This window comes from Dryobates pubescens, chromosome Z, assembly GCF_014839835.1.
Source record: "Dryobates pubescens isolate bDryPub1 chromosome Z, bDryPub1.pri, whole genome shotgun sequence".
In the NCBI taxonomy this organism is placed as follows: domain Eukaryota; kingdom Metazoa; phylum Chordata; class Aves; order Piciformes; family Picidae; genus Dryobates; species Dryobates pubescens.
The window spans coordinates 60,847,315-60,863,536 of NC_071657.1; the positions used below are offsets into that span (position 1 = coordinate 60,847,315).

General features: G+C 40.6%; 1 protein-coding gene across 2 annotated transcripts; it reads right to left on the minus strand.

Moving 5' to 3' along the window:
- Positions 1 to 447: 447 nt before the first annotated feature.
- On the minus strand, positions 448 to 15,932 carry MTX3 (metaxin 3). Of its 2 annotated transcripts, XM_054177930.1 has the most exons (9): positions 15,810 to 15,932; positions 15,180 to 15,249; positions 8,064 to 8,140; positions 6,401 to 6,493; positions 5,190 to 5,372; positions 4,966 to 5,042; positions 4,171 to 4,328; positions 3,663 to 3,751; positions 448 to 2,309 (listed from the first exon to the last, which is right to left on the minus strand). In XM_054177930.1, exons 1-9 carry the CDS (start codon positions 15,888 to 15,890, stop codon positions 2,199 to 2,201), a joined length of 939 nt encoding a protein of 312 aa, XP_054033905.1. In that variant the 5' UTR covers positions 15,891 to 15,932; the 3' UTR covers positions 448 to 2,198. The 2 variants fall into 2 exon arrangements, with proteins under 2 accessions (XP_054033905.1, XP_054033906.1); XM_054177931.1 differs by lacking the exon at positions 3,663 to 3,751 and having other exon boundaries at positions 2,191 to 2,309.
- Between the last annotated feature and the right edge of the window lie 290 nt (positions 15,933 to 16,222).

Here is a 16,222-nt window from a genome sequence, read left to right on the forward strand (position 1 = left end):
CAAAAAACAGGAAGAAGGTGCATGGCTGTGGACCCTCACAAGTTGTCTGGAATGGTGTCCACTGCTGCAGACACCTTGTGATCTCTAGACCCATTGTCCTATGCCATGCAGTAAGTTACTTGGGCACTGGTTTGTGGTCACGTAGCCCAACATTCACATTTAGTAAGACCAGAAAACCTATGCTTCCCTTCTCCCCCTTCCCAAAAGCAGCTGTGCTGAAAGGTTCAGAACTGAAGAGCTGGGATCAAAGTTTAAAATCTGATGTCACAGATACACTAAATGATTGCAGTTTCTTGTTCTAGCAGTCCATAGGTTTAGGTTGTGGGTTTTTTGGATTTTTTTTTTTAATTGTTTTTCCCCCCCCAGACAAGACAAACTTTTTCACAAGAAAAATGTTCTAAAAACCCTGGCATAATTTCCACAGAAAACCACTAGCAAAGCTACACTAAAAATCAAAAATTTTAATCTTGGAACAATGACTTTTTTACAAAGAGATTTTAAAGACTGAGTGTACATATTCACAAGTGCAACAAACTAAGGCATCTTCTCCATAGCCATGTTTTAAAAAATGCAGACTGTAGACTTGATCTCATTTAAACCTTATCAAGATATAGGCAGTAAAAATGTTAAATACTTGACTTAATTTTATATGTAGTAGATTGTCATTTTATGCAACTATCATGAGCATGAGCTGTATTAACTTCAAATCACTGAAACAAATACTCCAGTAAAAGCATGAAGCTTAAACAGTATTTTAAAGTGCTCATTAGAAACTCAACATTTCAATTAAGAAATGTTAAAGATATTACATTCCTATGAAATCTGAAAGTATAGTATGTACACAATCTACAGTCTTGTCTTAATAAATAGGAAATAAGTTCTCTATATCCCCCAAACATGACTAGTAGCTGCAGAGAATCTGAAAGACTTTTTCAGTTTGGCCAGAAAAGGCAAAAAAAGCACAACAGTCATCCATGTATATAGCTACTGGAACTCTGTATCCAAAGTGCTCACAGAATCACAGATGTTGGAAGGGACTTTGGCAATCTCTTTACTAATTCTCTTTACAGCCACTCATGAAGAATCTGCCAGTATGATGCCAACAGAAAATTACAGCATCTCTATTGTAACAGAATTGCTTGGGTCTCTAGAACTGCCATGGGAAAATGCTAAGAGAAAACGTAATGAGATAGAAGTCCCTTAATAAAACAGAAGAAATATGCACTGCAATGCAATACATTTGCAGAGATAAAAGAACTCTAAACCAGACTGTCAAACAATAAAAATTTGGATGCTTTTTAGTTTTTGAATGAACTGTAGTGCTTATAAAAAAAAAAAAAAAAGACAAAACTAATTAAAGGCATCTGACAAACTGAAAAGCCTACATTCTCCTAAAGCCTTAACCAGTAACTTTCAACACAGAGCTGAATGTTTGCTAGTCAAGTCTCTTGTCAGGCTTCTCCATATCACTACCTGTCAGTCCTCTTTGATTTGAACTTAACAGCATTGCAGCATGTGATATCACCCTATGTGCAGGTTATGCCTGTTTCACACAGGACTAATAATACCAAGTACATGTGAAATGTCAGTAATGCTTTTCAGCAATCCCCTTGAAAGTACAACAGGACAACCTTTTAAAAAATACAACCAACCTTAAAATCCAAGACCCCAAAGCATTCATGAAAGTACAATAAAAAAATATTTAACTTCCTATTGATTTTCACTTCTCCACTGCCATGAAGAACAACATCTCATTTGCTTCCCCAGCCCTTTCACTGATTTTACAACTGGACTTCCTAATTTTCAGAGAGATACAAGAGTATACCCACTCACATTTAGTAACATGATTACAGTAAAATCAAAGCTACAAAATAATGTTGAACATTCCATAAGGGGAATTTTAAATTTTGGTCAACATTTCTGCTAGGCTAAATGCAAAAAATACGCTGTACAAAATCACTTTAACATCTGCAGGAATAAGCCTTGTGTTAATTTTTGCCTTAGCTTAGTGTGTGATCAGCCTGAACTATGTAATGTCTTAAAAGCACTGGTAGGTAAGAGATTGTAAAGCTGTATTTCTTCCCTACTTATAACCATTAGCAGAGCCTTTTCTTGCAAAACAACATTCATGTGAAAAAATACACTCTGGTGCTCATAAGAGTTGAAGGCAAACACATGTGTATGGGCAACAAAAGCTGTCAAGGCGACAAACGATTCAGCGGAGTTGTTTCTTCTCCACCTGCAGCAAGCTTGAGTGTCGTTAGCTTTCGAGGGGGATGCTGGGGACTCTTGCGAAGGTTGTCATCCATCTGCAGAGAAATAATGAGAGCCAAATGTGGCAAACCATAACTATACAATTAGTCTATTTGTCAGAGGTGCCATCATTAATGCTGGTTTGGGGTATTTTTCACCCCATTATTTCAGGCCCAGTCAAAACTAGTGGACTGGTTCCTTTCCACTCACAAATAAGTGCGTGTGTTAGAGCTGGTATCCATTACATCTGTTGTATCAAACCCAGGGCAAACAGGTGTGCTTCTGTCTCAGTTTCATCAAGATTACTGAAGAAAGCAACATTGCTACCTTCTTCTAAGAGATCAAACTTTCAGTTTTGTGAAATAGCCAATCGCTGATAGAAAGCAGATCAAAAGCCAAACTGCTAACATCAGTGGATGTTTTTGCACATTAAGTACCCCGCAAGAACAAATCTTTTTCACATTTGAACTGCTATGGAGGTGCTGGCTAAGTTTAGATCAGTTACATACTTCAAGAAGCATTTAACAAAGAAGTTGTGATAAGACCTTTTCAAAGACAGGTTTAAATTAATTTCTGAATACAAAGATTTTACATTCTCATAGGGAATCATCTAATTCCCCATGCATAATGTGGTATCAAAAAGAGTCTAGATGCTGCAGAATAAACACGATCACAGAACAGCACACACAGGAAATCTCAAGAGGTTGTCTAGTCCATTCCACTTCCTTGAGGTTGGATCAGCTTCACCTAAATCATGCCTGACAAATGTCTGTGTAAACCACTCTAAAACTTGCACAGCTGCACTTCAATACCACAAAGAAGAGATGCAGTCAATAACTAGTGCTACAGAAGCTTCTCACAATTAATGATCCATTTCATACACTGAATTTTTTCAGGAAGAAATGTCTTGTAGCTCTCTAGTTCAAGTGCTCTGTCTGCATCAGTAGACTAATTGTTCACAAGTATTCTTCATTTAAGTTGTATAGCTTTTGACAGGTGCTGAGTGACAGCCTTAGAAACAAAGAATATAAAGAAGCAAAACCTTGATGTAGAACAAGCAGAAAAGTGACTATAAGTTAGTCACTGTAGTGTTCAGCTGGGAGCAAGGAGAGCTTGTGATCAGTCTTAACTTATGGAACAGCTTCTGAGTTGTGATCAACTCATCTGCCTCCTCCTTTGCTGGAATGTACTTTTTTTAGTGTGGACACTTGGAAGACAATGTTCTTTTGATTGTAATAATATTTAAGTAAAGAGGCCTCATTCATTACTCCTTTCAAATTAGACACTATTCTTCCTGCCCCTCAATATAAACTCACTAGAAAATAAGCAATTAAAATGTCCATGCAAGAATATCTGTGAATAACCAACCACAACAAAGCAGGAAATCTAGAAACTGAAGCAAAAGTGACCTTTTCAATCAAGTTGGATTCCTTATTTACAAGCTGTGTGAGTTTCTGCAGATTAGCATCTGCTGTATCCTGTCCAGATGGAGAATGGCCTGGAGAGTGAAGGTAGAAAGATGAAGAGTGAAAAGGTAATTTACAAAAGCTTTTAAACTTGTAAAAAAATAAACCTACATTGGAGAGAAAGGTCATGCAGTTCTTTTATCCTAAGAACAATTTAAGCAGAAGAGCCATTCCATGTGGGAATAACAGAAGTACTAAGCATGAGCCACAGCACAGATGCAGGTGCATTTTGTCAACACTTCACAGGGTCTAAACTGATTATTAACGCTTGCTTTAAATTTACAATCCTTTCTGCACAACTTCAGAAGTTTCTTTACCTGATTTTCCCCCAAGAAGCAATAGCATAACCTACACAAAATCTAATTCTGCCTCAACTCACAGATGGAATCCTCGAGTCCTAATCCAAACAATACTATGCAAGATAAAAAAGAGGAAAAGAAATGCATCTTACCTGCAACAGTTAACCTGAAGTAGCAAGTTAAAATATCATCACAGAATCGACACAGATTGGGAAGCTGTTTCAAATGCTCTTGTAACTGTACTCTAGGAAAGCATACTTTATAAATGGGTGCAAGGAAACCAAACACGAAGGCATCCAAGGTGGTAGGCCTGAAAAGAGGGACAAACAAAACAAAAAACCACCCCAGTGTCTGAGGTAAGGCATCACGACACTTACAATGCACCATTTTCTTGTATGCCAGGGTGCTAGGATTGTCTCTCATTAAGTGGTCTGACTTCAGTGGCTGAAGGAACAAATCCTTCTTAGGACCTGTTGCTGCGACTTTGTGGGCAGTATCTACTTCCTGCTCTCTGCACACACCATATCAGGAGGGGTGTTCTCAGACCTACACTCCTTCCCCAGGTAGGTAGCTGTAACATCTGAGGCTTACAGCACTATTTATACATACAAGCACAGGAAGTGACATTCAATGGCTTGAAAAGCATTCTCTGATGCTACATTAACTAATTAGGTAAAACACATTTTCTTAGCAGCTCTAGGAAGCTTCTATCTCCGTGTAAAAATACAGGACAAGGAAGGCACCACGTTGCCTTACTCCAAAAATCATATTGTGCCCTGTTTGTGCTCATTCAGATTAATCTGAAAAGCAGGGTGTGAGACAAAACTACCATGTAGCACTTTAAACAGTCCATCAAATTTAAGAAGAAGTTTCAGTGTTTAGAGAGTCATGTGGTACCTGTTTCTTTAGTCATTAAAAGAAAAAAAACAAAAATAAATTACACTCACGTATCTCCAAAGAAAAACTGAGATGTTCCCAATCTCTTCGACAGGAGATTTAGGCACTCCTTGGCATCCCTGTATATCTGATGAGACACAAGACCGTTTAAGAGCCCTAGGCACAGCAAGGCTAGTATGCAGAGCGCTGCTCCTTATTTGACACTCTGCTAGACTGTTTCAGCTCCTGTCTTTCACAGTACCAACTCATACACTCTTTACTATGCAACACACACCTGTGCTTCCACCTCAGTGAGACTGTAGAGTGGAGGTCCACCCCTAGTCAGCAATATCCTCTTCAGTGCTTCTCTGGACATCTTTCCAGGCAGATACAAACTCAGTGGAAAGGCAATCCTTGATGCAAACCAGGGCTTTGTCACACTACAGTAATTTTCAGCCTCAACCCAGAAAGTGTGCAGCTGTAGCAATACAAAGAAAAACATGACTGGCATTTGAGTAAGAACAGTAGCTATCTTCTTAAAACTTTCATGTCTGAGATCTATCAGAGAAGCAGAAACACCAGGAACTATTGTAATTTAAGCAAATCAGGCTCTATTTGAGTGTATGAGTATGGAATTAAGCAAACAGCTACCTTCCATTTTAAAGAAAGACAACAAAGATATTACGTAGACCAATATACACATACATAAAATTCCTTACACAATCCTATTTGTGCATATATATATATGTACACACACACTTATACACTGTACATAGAAAACACATTTAAAAGAAGTTGCAGATGTGCAGCATCAGACTTGAACTTTCTACATTTTTTTTTCCTCCAACTTTATATAAACCTCAAACAAAAGATATTATGAAATCACAAATTTGAAACCTTGTGGGGCAGCTGAAGAGGCCAGACTATGGTACCAGCTGGCCAGAGCATTTTTTTGCTGTACATACTGAAGCCCAAGTTATTCAAGAGGAACAATGTCAGGGGATTTTTATAGCTCTAATATATATGTACACTAAATTGGTACAGCCATGTGCTACTTAGAATTCAAAAAAGAAACTACTGACAGTATTTTAATTTCTCAAAAGTTCTAACTGATCATTCAAAAGGCTTGCATGGCTGGGCAACCCACATCAGACATACTGCATCTTACTCAAAGCTTTTTCAAAAGAATGAAACAAAAAATGGCCACAAAAAGCTGTTTTCAGGATATTGTTTCCTGAAGAGCACATAAAAGAATAAAGCATTCATAGGTACCCTTATAAAATGCATTTTACAAATTCCTTATTATTATTTCACACCCCACAAACACACACCTCTTTCCTTTTCAGAAGTTGCTAGGCAGTAGTTCCAAAAATGGACTGAAAAAGCAAATGCTTTTCAGACAGAACTATGTCTGAGAGACTTTAATTTAGTCTCTCACATTGGATGCCTCTTCTAGTGTTCACGTCCAAAACTTCTGAGCATTAGAAAGTATTTCTCCATACTTACCAAAGCAGGAAAGAGCTTCTCTTCAAGTAGTGCAATATATGCCAGTGTATCAGCTCCTTGTTTTGCAGACAATTCATAATCAGCATTATATTTCTACAAATTAAAAAAACAAAACAAAAATCAAACAAACCACAAAACCCACAAACACACTGTATTACCAGTAGTGCTACACAGAACTTTCCAAAAGATCATCAAAGCCACCCAAAATTGCTTCAAACTGAACAACTATCAAGTCAGTAAATGTAACATTTTTCAGGACAGAAAGCCCACTATAATTTCTTTACTTCTTTGGGAGAGCTATGTCAAACAACCTTGCATCTCACTTTTCCAGTTTCCCATTCTTAGGTTTTGGGGGCCTCCTATGCCTAGAGGGCCTTCTCTCACCACCACACCTTTGCTTTCCAAGAAACTGTCCAGAGATAGAGACAATTTTTCAGGATTTAGAGATGCAGCAAACCTCGGACAAGTCGTTGTATTTATTTTTGACAAAACAACTGGCACTTGAGCTGGTGTAAGCATAAAAAAAGGCAAGAATTCCCATCTTTTGCTTTTAATTACCATTCTGAAAGTTTGGCAACTGGATGCTAACAATAGAAGAGGCCAAATGCACAGTTAAATTCATGCTGTTACAGCTGTCTGAGCTTTTAGTTCTGACATGGGATCCTCTTAAGGTACATTAGAAGCGTTGCTAAGATTTTGAGGAGAGCAGATTCACTGCATTAATATACAACCAAAGGGTCAGTGCTGACCCCCAGGTATCTGGAAAAAACCAGTGCATTGTTGTTTAACTCAAAGAGGGCTTTTTTTCCCCCAACATTAAGGAATCTTTGGCATTCAATGGCTATGGTACTTTAGAGTTTTAAAACAACTGTCTAAAATCTCATCTCAAATGCAGAGCTTTAAGATTCCATTTTTCTCCCCATGAAGATTTGAAGTTTCATGAACATGGCATTCATCAAATAATTTTCTTGACTAAACAGGAACTGAATCTCTATTCTAAAATCATAGTAGTGGAGTGGAGGACCATCTTAGAAATAAGAATATGACACTGTGCTTTGTTAGACATCTTTATACTTTGTGAAAAGAAGAAACCAGATAGTTTTAATCTTTGTGAATAAAACACTCAGAGATCTGCAAAAGGCAAGCAAGAGTTCACTATGCAATACTGAGATGTGTATTAAGAAATGCATGCAGCTACTTTTAAGCTACAAGCTAAAGAAAAACCATGTGGATTAAAAACAATGCTGCATGTACTGTTCTTAAAGCACAAAAAAGCACTGGGAGAACATTGCTCATTTAAGCCATTAAAATCACACTTCCCAAATTACAATATCCTAGGTCTGCAAAGCCATAATGACATTAGAAGTATTTTAATTAAGAGCATGGTGCTCAGTGAGAAACTGCTTAGTTAAGGCCAGTTTGTTGTCCTTTTCAATAAATGGATTTCTTGTGCCTATTTTTAAATCCTTCACATAATTAACAAACTCTCAAATACCAACCTGTAATCTGTAATGCATTTTGTAATTGTCATGCATGTAGGAAAAACAGGAAAGCACTGGGTCCAAATTGAGTTCCAGGTTTTCAGAAGCCTGCATCAATGTATACAGGGGACATGTAGAGTCACTACAAGGCAGAGAAAACAAATCTTTTGGAAGAAACCCACCTGCTTTCTTAAGAAGTTTAGTATTTTTGCTGGCTGAGAAATAACGGTATCTTCTGATATCAGAACTGGTACCTCTCCTAGAAGGCATAAATAATAGTGAACAATTTACATGGATGACTTCTAACTAGAAAGCAATCAGTCATTTCACCTACTTTCCTCTTCTATGCAGCATACTGTGACACTTCCTAATACATAAACTAAGCTTTACATAGCAAGAAAGTTACACTAAGGTCACAAATACAGTTAGGGTATTGTGTCCTTCAGTAATAACAATGCACTAGAAAAAAGCCCACATCCAATCAGAGTGAAGCCAACGTCTTATGCCAGGTATCTGGTACTTCCAAAAGCAGGATACTTGTCTGGGTTTCAGATGTTAAACTTCAAACAAAAATTCCAGCTGAGCCAAACCACCCTCTCAACTCATTCACTTCTCCTCTTTCCCTCTTCTCCAATTTTTATATGCCATTCCCCTTCAAATCCCTTTTAACCACTTGTTTCTCTAACCTTGCAATAATAACTGTCCAAGATGCCACAATATAAATATGAACTACTCCATAACCATGGATTTCCTTTATGCCAGAAGCTTACTGGTCAGCCTTCACTCATCAAACTTCAAAGACTGTAGAGTGTAAAATCTCTTTAACTAGGCCACAATGAGCCCAGTATGACTGTGCTGATAAATAGTATTAAATTGTCACTTATCAACAATACTCACTATTTGGAGATTTTTTTTTTATGTTTTTTTTTAATGGAGTTTATGTATTTGGGGCATGAAGAAAGCCAATGAACTTTTGGCAAGTACACCCAGATAATTTTTGGTATTTTCTGCTAACATAAAAATTGTACACTGAAAAGCAAGAGTAGGAGGTGCAACTTCGGCATGAACACCATAATGCCTAAACTCATGATGTGGTAAGCGTAAATGATGGAGTATTTTAACCCTGCAGTGCTTTTAACTCTCTGGAATGCACCAAGAGAGTAGGTGAACTCCTGAGCAAGTAGACAAGCAAGTAGAAGTATACAACACAATTAAGTCCTCTCCAAAACCTTAACTTCTCTGGCAACTAGATTATCCCTCCTTTTCAGAGGCAACCTCTCTAACTTAACACAGTACTAAACATCGTAGCTGGTGCAAGTCACACTTTGAGGCTCACATTCCATTTCAAAGGGTACCAGCCTGTTAAATTATGTATAATTAAAGCACACTATTTCTATACACAAACCTAGTTATTAACACTATAAATAAGTGCAAAAAGCTTAAAGTTTTGCTTTCACTATAGCAAACATTCCAACTGCCTGACTGATACTGTTAAGTAGAAAATCCTAGGAGTTGATGAGTGGAAAATTCTTTAAAAATAATTACTGAGTTTAAAAAGAAACAGGGTAACAGAGTCGATAAGGAGATAGCCAATTTAATGAAATGACAAAATTGATGAAGAACTCCCCTTATTATGGTTGGCTGGAATACAGGAAGGGGCAGATGGACCTTGAAGAGTGTAGTGGTTTGAGCCTTAACTGGGACTTAAGAGCTCACATGGGGGCAAGGCTGAGAATCCCTTCCCTGCTCCTCCCTCCCAACAGAGAGGAAAAAAGAAAGGAAAGGAGCAAATCCACCAAGAAATAATTTGAGTCCGCTTGGAAGTAGAGAGGTAAAGAGTTTTGTTTAAACTATATATATATGTATATATATATGTTTGACAGTAACAGGTAAGGTTCACAAGGGCAAGGAACAAGAAAGTAGCATTAAGTTGTATCTCCCCAGAAAGGACATGAAATTATATTCTGATAAAGCTGGTAAGTTGGAGAATGTAAAGGAGTACTAAAATTTCATTTTCTGTGAAATGCAAATTGGCATGGAAAAAAAAAATTCACTTAAGCTGTATGAAAAAAGGCATTCTTTTGGTTCTGTGATTGGAGGCCCTTTTTTGGTTCTGAGATATCTTTGCTATCTTGTATTTTGTTTGTTGGAAAATGATTATTGTCTAAGCATATTAATTTGATGTTGAAGTTAAAGTTATGACTATATAGAATTGGACAACACTCAAAATCTAAGCCCAGCCCCTCTGGTATCTGAGGGTAAGCTGGAACACAAGGCAGTTTATTTTCTGCCAAATTGGTTAATGACTGGATTTGGAGGGAGGTCAATTTCAAGGAGAAATCTTGAAAAAATGCTCCTTAGGTTTTATTTTAAAAAACTGGCAATAACCAGGGTAAAGTGTTTGTAAAAGTTTGAGAGGCAGAATTCATGTGGGAATGTTGGTTGTATGCTGGTGGTCTGTTTGGTAGAGAATTGGAGAAAAGAAAAGAGGATGTTGGTAGCAGCATTGCAGGAAAGTAGAAGGCCTACTATGGTACTGTTAGAAAAGGATCAATGTACAATCTGTAAAAAGAAGGGAGACTGGAAAAGAGAATGTCCAGAAAGGAAAAAGATAAATAGGACAGAGGCACAACTGGAAGAGGATGATTAAGGAGGACTGGAGGAGACTACGAATACCCTAGCAGACCCTCTGGTTATAATGGAGCTAGAGGAAAAAGAAAATAAACTGGAATTCCTAGTTGGCACGAGAGCGACCTTTTCAGTCTTACATCAAGCACTGTTACCTTTGGGTAAGAACTATGTCTCTGCGGTAATGGCTACAGGTCAAACTGAGAAGGCATATTTTTTAAACCTCTTAAATATAAATAGGGTAAAACCTGGGGCTTATCTAAGTTTTTATATATGTCAAATGCCTCAAAGTCATTACTAGGAAGGGACTTGCTAGAAGCATTGGGAGCTGAAATCAAATTTAATAAGGGGAAGGTAGAATTTAGAATAAGGAAGGAAGAGATAATTGAGGTCTTACATCGTGCACTAATGAGCCCTCAATAAGAGAAAAACAAAATAAGAGAAAGCATAAAGGATCAAGTATATCCTGGGGTTTGGGACACTGAGCAGCCTAGAAGGGCAAAAAATGCCCTACCTGTGATAACAGACCTTAAGCCTGGAGCTCAACCAGTTGGGTTAAAACAGTATCCCTTAAGGAAAAATATAGGGAAGGAGTTTTGTCTATTGTAGAAAAATTCCTAAAGTATGGGCTACTAACAGAGTGTGAATCAGCTTATAACACCCCAATTTTACCTGTAAGGAAACCAGCTGGAGGGTGGGGACCTAAGGGCCATAAATAGAATAATAAAGGATATTCATACAGTGGTGGCAAACCCATATACCCTTTTGACCCAATTAAGAACATAATTAGAATGGTTTAGCATCTTGGATCTAAAAGATGCCTTTTACTGCTTACCTCTGGTCCCTGAAAGCCAGCTGTTGTTTGCCTTTGAATGGAAGAACCCAGAAACTAACCAAAAATGTCAATTAACTTAACAGTCTTGCCCCAAGGATTTAAGAACAGTCCCACTATCCTTGGAAACCAATCAGAAAAGTGGGACAAGCCAGAAGGCTTGTTCTGCTACACTATGTAGATGACATCCTGCTGGCCACCCAGACCAGCGCAGAATATGAAAAATGGACTGTGAGTATGCTGAATTTTCTGGGACTTAATGGGTACCAAGTTTCCCCACAGAAGGCCCAAATGGTACAACAGCAAGTAACCTACTTGGCATATGAGTTGACTGCAGCACAGCAAGTACTGGGCCCTGAAAGAACAGAGACTGCATGTTCTATTCCACTTCCAAACACAGTAAAAGCACTCTGAACTTTTTGGGGAATGACAGGGTGGTGCCAGTTGTGGATCTATAATTATGGCCTGTTTGTCAAACCCCTCTATGAAGAAGATCCGAGTCCTAGTATCACATACTGTCTCTGGTGCTCTAGAAGCCAAGGGGCAAAACTGGTTTGTCTCCACAACTACTTTCCTCCAGGGAGGTAATGGAGAACCAGTTATCCACAATTGTTTGGAAACAATTGAGGCTACTTACTCCAGCAGACCTGACCTGAAGGAAGAACCCCTGGCAAAGGCAGAACACAACTGGTACACCAATGGAAGCAGTTTTGTGATCCAGGGAGAAAAGGCTGGGTATGCTATAACTACAGGAGAAGAGGTAATCGAGGCAGAAGCCCTACCAAGTAACACCTCCACTCAAAAGGCAGAGGTAATAGAACCAGAGGCCTTAAGCTTTCCCAAGGAAAATATGCAAATGTATGGACCGACTCCAAGTATGCCTTTGGGGTGGTACATGCCCATGGAGCCATTTGGAAAGGAAGAGGATTGTTTTCATCTCGAGGAAAAGGTACTAAACATGCATAAGAAATACTGCTGGAAGCAGTGCAAAAGCCAAGTAAGGTAGCCGTAATGCACTGCAAAGCACACCAAAAAGGGAATGCCAGTCAAGAAAAAGGCAATCGACTGGCAGATGAAACAGCTAAAAGGGTGGCCAGGGAGGAGAGGAAGGTGGCAGAGTTTGTTTTGATCCCAAATGGTAAACTGTCAATTGAGCAAAAAGAGCCAGAACCTGTGTATAGCATAGAGAAATTAATCAAAGACCTCTTAGGGATTAGGAGAGGAAAGGGCTGGGCGAAGACACTGGATGGGAAGTTAATCATACCTACTAACCTTCTTTGGACTTTTGTTCAGATGGAACATGCAAGACTCATTGGAGAACAGAAGCCATGTATGGAACATTGGTTCAGGAGTGCATAGCACAAAAGTTGTACATCACAGTAGAACAGATAATCCGACAATGTGAGGTGTGTCTTAAGGCTAAGCCCAAAGTAACGAGGTTTAGACTCAAGGTGAGGAGAAAGTTCTTCACTGAGCGAGTCATTCGTCATTGGAATGGGCTGCCCAGGGAGGTGGTGGAGTCACCATCCCTGGAGGTGTTCATGAGGAGATTGGACGTGGTACTTGGTGCCATGGTCTAGTCATGAGGTCTGTGGAGACAGGTTGGACTCGATGATCCTCGAGGTCTCTTCCAACCTTAATTATACTGTGATACTGAGAGGGGTTAGGTTGGGACAGATTAGCAAAGGAAATTATCCAGGACAACAATGGAAAATCGATTTTACTGAGTTCCCAAGAAAGTGGGGATACAGGCACCTGTTGGTATTGACACCTCTGGTTGGCCAGAAGCATTCCCCTGTCGCACAAAGCACCAGAGGTTACTAAAACAGTGTTACAAGAGGCAATACCTCGTTTTGGGGTACCTGCTGCTATTTCCTCAGACAGAGCACCTCATTTTGTGGCCAAGGTGGTACAACAAGTAAAATCTTACAGATTGACTAGCAACTCCACACCCCTTATTAATCCACATTCAAGTGGACAAGTGGAGAAAATAAACCATTTAATCAAAAATCAGACAGGAAGCAAACCTTCTGTGGCCACAAGCATTACCAATTGCCCTGTTGTGAATTCGAACTAAGTAAAGGACAAAGGAAGGTTTGAGCCCATTTGAAAGATTTTATGTAGTAGGAACTATGGACCCTTCCAAAACAGGGCAATTCAGAGAGGAAATGTTGAACAAGTGTGCTCAGCAGATATGTGAGAACCTGAGCACTGTTAACAAACAGGTGATTGGAACCCATGTGAGAGGGTTAGACAGACCAGTCCAGTAGTCTATGTCAGACCTCTTTCAGAGAACCCTCTGGAGCCCAAGTAGACAGGACTGTATCAGGTGCTACTGATCCTTCACAGCCATTAAAAATCAAGGAACAAGCTGCCTGGATCCACCACACCCGAGTCAAGAAGACTTCAGTGGGATAACGAAAACGCAAATCCCAGGGACCCCTAAAAAGCTCAAGATGTATCAGTAATTGTGGCCTGTTTGTTGGTTAATACTATTGAGGGATGGGAAGGAAATACATATTTAAATGTTAGCCAGGAATTGGCTTTGCGAACTAATTTAACTGTTGGACTTGGGGGCCACTAGTCTGGGTGACCACATCTGATAGTGGTTTTCAAAACTGTCAGCATGAGAAAGATGATGCAGAAATCACTGCTCAGTAGCTGATGCAGTACAGAATCTGGCCTTGGATATTATTACAGCAGAAATGGGTGGGGGGTGAGTGCGCCTTGATTAACACCACTTGTTGCACTTACATAGATAAGTCAGGACAAATTAAAACTGATGAACAAAAAATATGGGAACAAGGGCAAGTACTACATGAGGTGAGCAAGGATGATACATCATACGGATTTTCAAACCTCTGGGAAGAATTAACCTCATGGATGCCCAAAATTTCCTGGCTTAAACAGCTGTTGGTAGGAATTGCAATGATTATCATATTAATAGTATTAATATTAGTTTTGATTAAGATAGTTATGTGTACTGGAAAAAGTGGTGTGGAATCATACCAGAAGTATAAGAATGATAACCTTAGGCATGAGCTGGAAACAAGAAATTATTTTAAGAAAATATAATATAGGAATATACTATTGGATGTAAGGAAGGGGGGAACTGATAAGCAGAAAATCCTTGGTGAGTGGAAAATTCTTCAAAAATAATTACTGAGTTTAACAAGACAACAGAGTAAAACAGAGTTGATAAGGAGACACCCAATTTAATGAAATGACGAAACTGATGAACCCCTTATTATGGTTGGCTGGAATACAGGAGGGGGCAGATGGACTTCGAAGAAGAACCAGGATTTTCTGTGAAATACTTCTGTCATTCTTAGATAGATAACTTTTGTACAGGCAGCAAGCACCTGGATTTTCTGTGAAATAGCAACATACCTCTGTCACTTTAGATAGATAACTTTTTGCATATAAGCCTGTACTGAAATCTCTGTTGTTACACAGGCCTTTGGGAAAGATCACCCTGTGTCCAGAGCTGTAATAAAAGCATAATACATGAAACTTACTGAGTTTCTCATCCTTCTCTAAATCAATACATGCACCCAATTGACCCCACAGCTTTGTTGCCTGCCCACTGCTTCACCTAAACGCATTCTAATGAAGTGTCCTTTGAGGCACTTTGTTTTCTATTATTTTATTTCCACAAATTCATCATACTCAATCCTGTGAAGTCATTTATTGTTGTATGGCAAAAGCAGACAGCTTTCATTAGAGGAACTTAATCATGAACACAAAAGCACAGCAGACTCAGAAACACTGCAGAACCGGAAACCCACATCTTAAACGTGACTGTAATTAAAAGAATAAACAAATACAAAGGTGGTACCTTTTGGAGCCCTCCAAGAGTTATCTATAGTATTCACTGTAAGGGGAGCACCAGAAAATTTGGCGTAAGCCTACAAAAAAAGATGGGGGGGGGGGGGGGGGGGGGAGGGGGAAATGCAGTCACTATGTGTAAGGAAGTGTAATACAACTTTAAAAGTTGTTCTAAGCGGCTTCGGGTACAGAAGCCGATCTGAAAAGCAAATGCGCATTTGCTTTTAGTCGGACTGCAGTGCCCTAATTAATTCCTAGGAACTGCTACCAGTTAAGGCTGGGACCAGGCGGCGACGGAGACCGCACAGCGCCTTCAGAATGGGCATCAGCCCTGCTCGAGGGTCCGCATCGAGGCAGCTCCCTGTGGGGAAAGGCCGGCGGCCGCGCCGACCCGCCAGGCCCCACCGCGTCATCCCGGCCAAGCACAGCAGCGGCGGCGGGCCCCTCGCCCGGAACGCACCCAGCCTCAGGCACTCAGGCTACGGGGACGAGCGCGCCCCTCGGTGGCGGCGCAGCCACCTTTCCCAAGGGCAAGAGCCCCGCGGACAGTCATGCCGGCGGCAGGCAAGCCCATAGCGCCGACCGTCCGTTCATCCCTCCCTCCTTCCCTCCCGCGGGTGGGGGGGGCGCCAGGCGTTACCATAACGGTTAGAGACTCCGGGTGCAGGGACGGCAGCCCCCAGTCGCCTCCCCAGCAGCTGAGCTCCATGGGAGCCGCCATCTTGTGCGCCGTCCGCGCTGGCCCGGGAAGGGCGGCGCTGCTGCCCTCGCATGGTGGCGCCCGACCGCACCCCGGGGACGAAAGAGCGGACGGTAGGCGCGCGCGTGAGAGGCCGCTGGCGCCTCCCGAGCGTGTGTGGCCGGGCGGCTGCTGGGGCCCTGCGTAAGGGAGGGCCCGGCCTGGCCTGGCCTGGCCTCAGCCACAGCTGGCTGCGGCCGAGGTTCAGGGGCGAGGCTGCTGGAGGCGTCGCTGAGGGGGAAGATCGGCGGCGAGCAGAAGCCGTTGCCCTGTGAGGAAACGCCGGGCGCCTACACTGAGTCACCTTCATTTTA

What these genes read in the sequence shown, in the direction of transcription:
- MTX3 (XM_054177930.1), bottom strand. Translation starts at nt 15,890, where the DNA reads ATGGCGGCTCCCATGGAGCTCAGCTGCTGGGGAGGCGACTGGGGGCTG. An exon ending in TAAACTTCTTAAGAAAGCAG is followed by an intron (nt 6,494 to 8,063) that starts GTGGGTTTCTTC and finishes TTTAATTTGTAG; the next exon opens with AAATATAATGCTGATTATGA. An exon ending in CTTCAGGTTAACTGTTGCAG is followed by an intron (nt 3,752 to 4,170) that starts GTAAGATGCATT and finishes TTCACTCTCCAG; the next exon opens with GCCATTCTCCATCTGGACAG.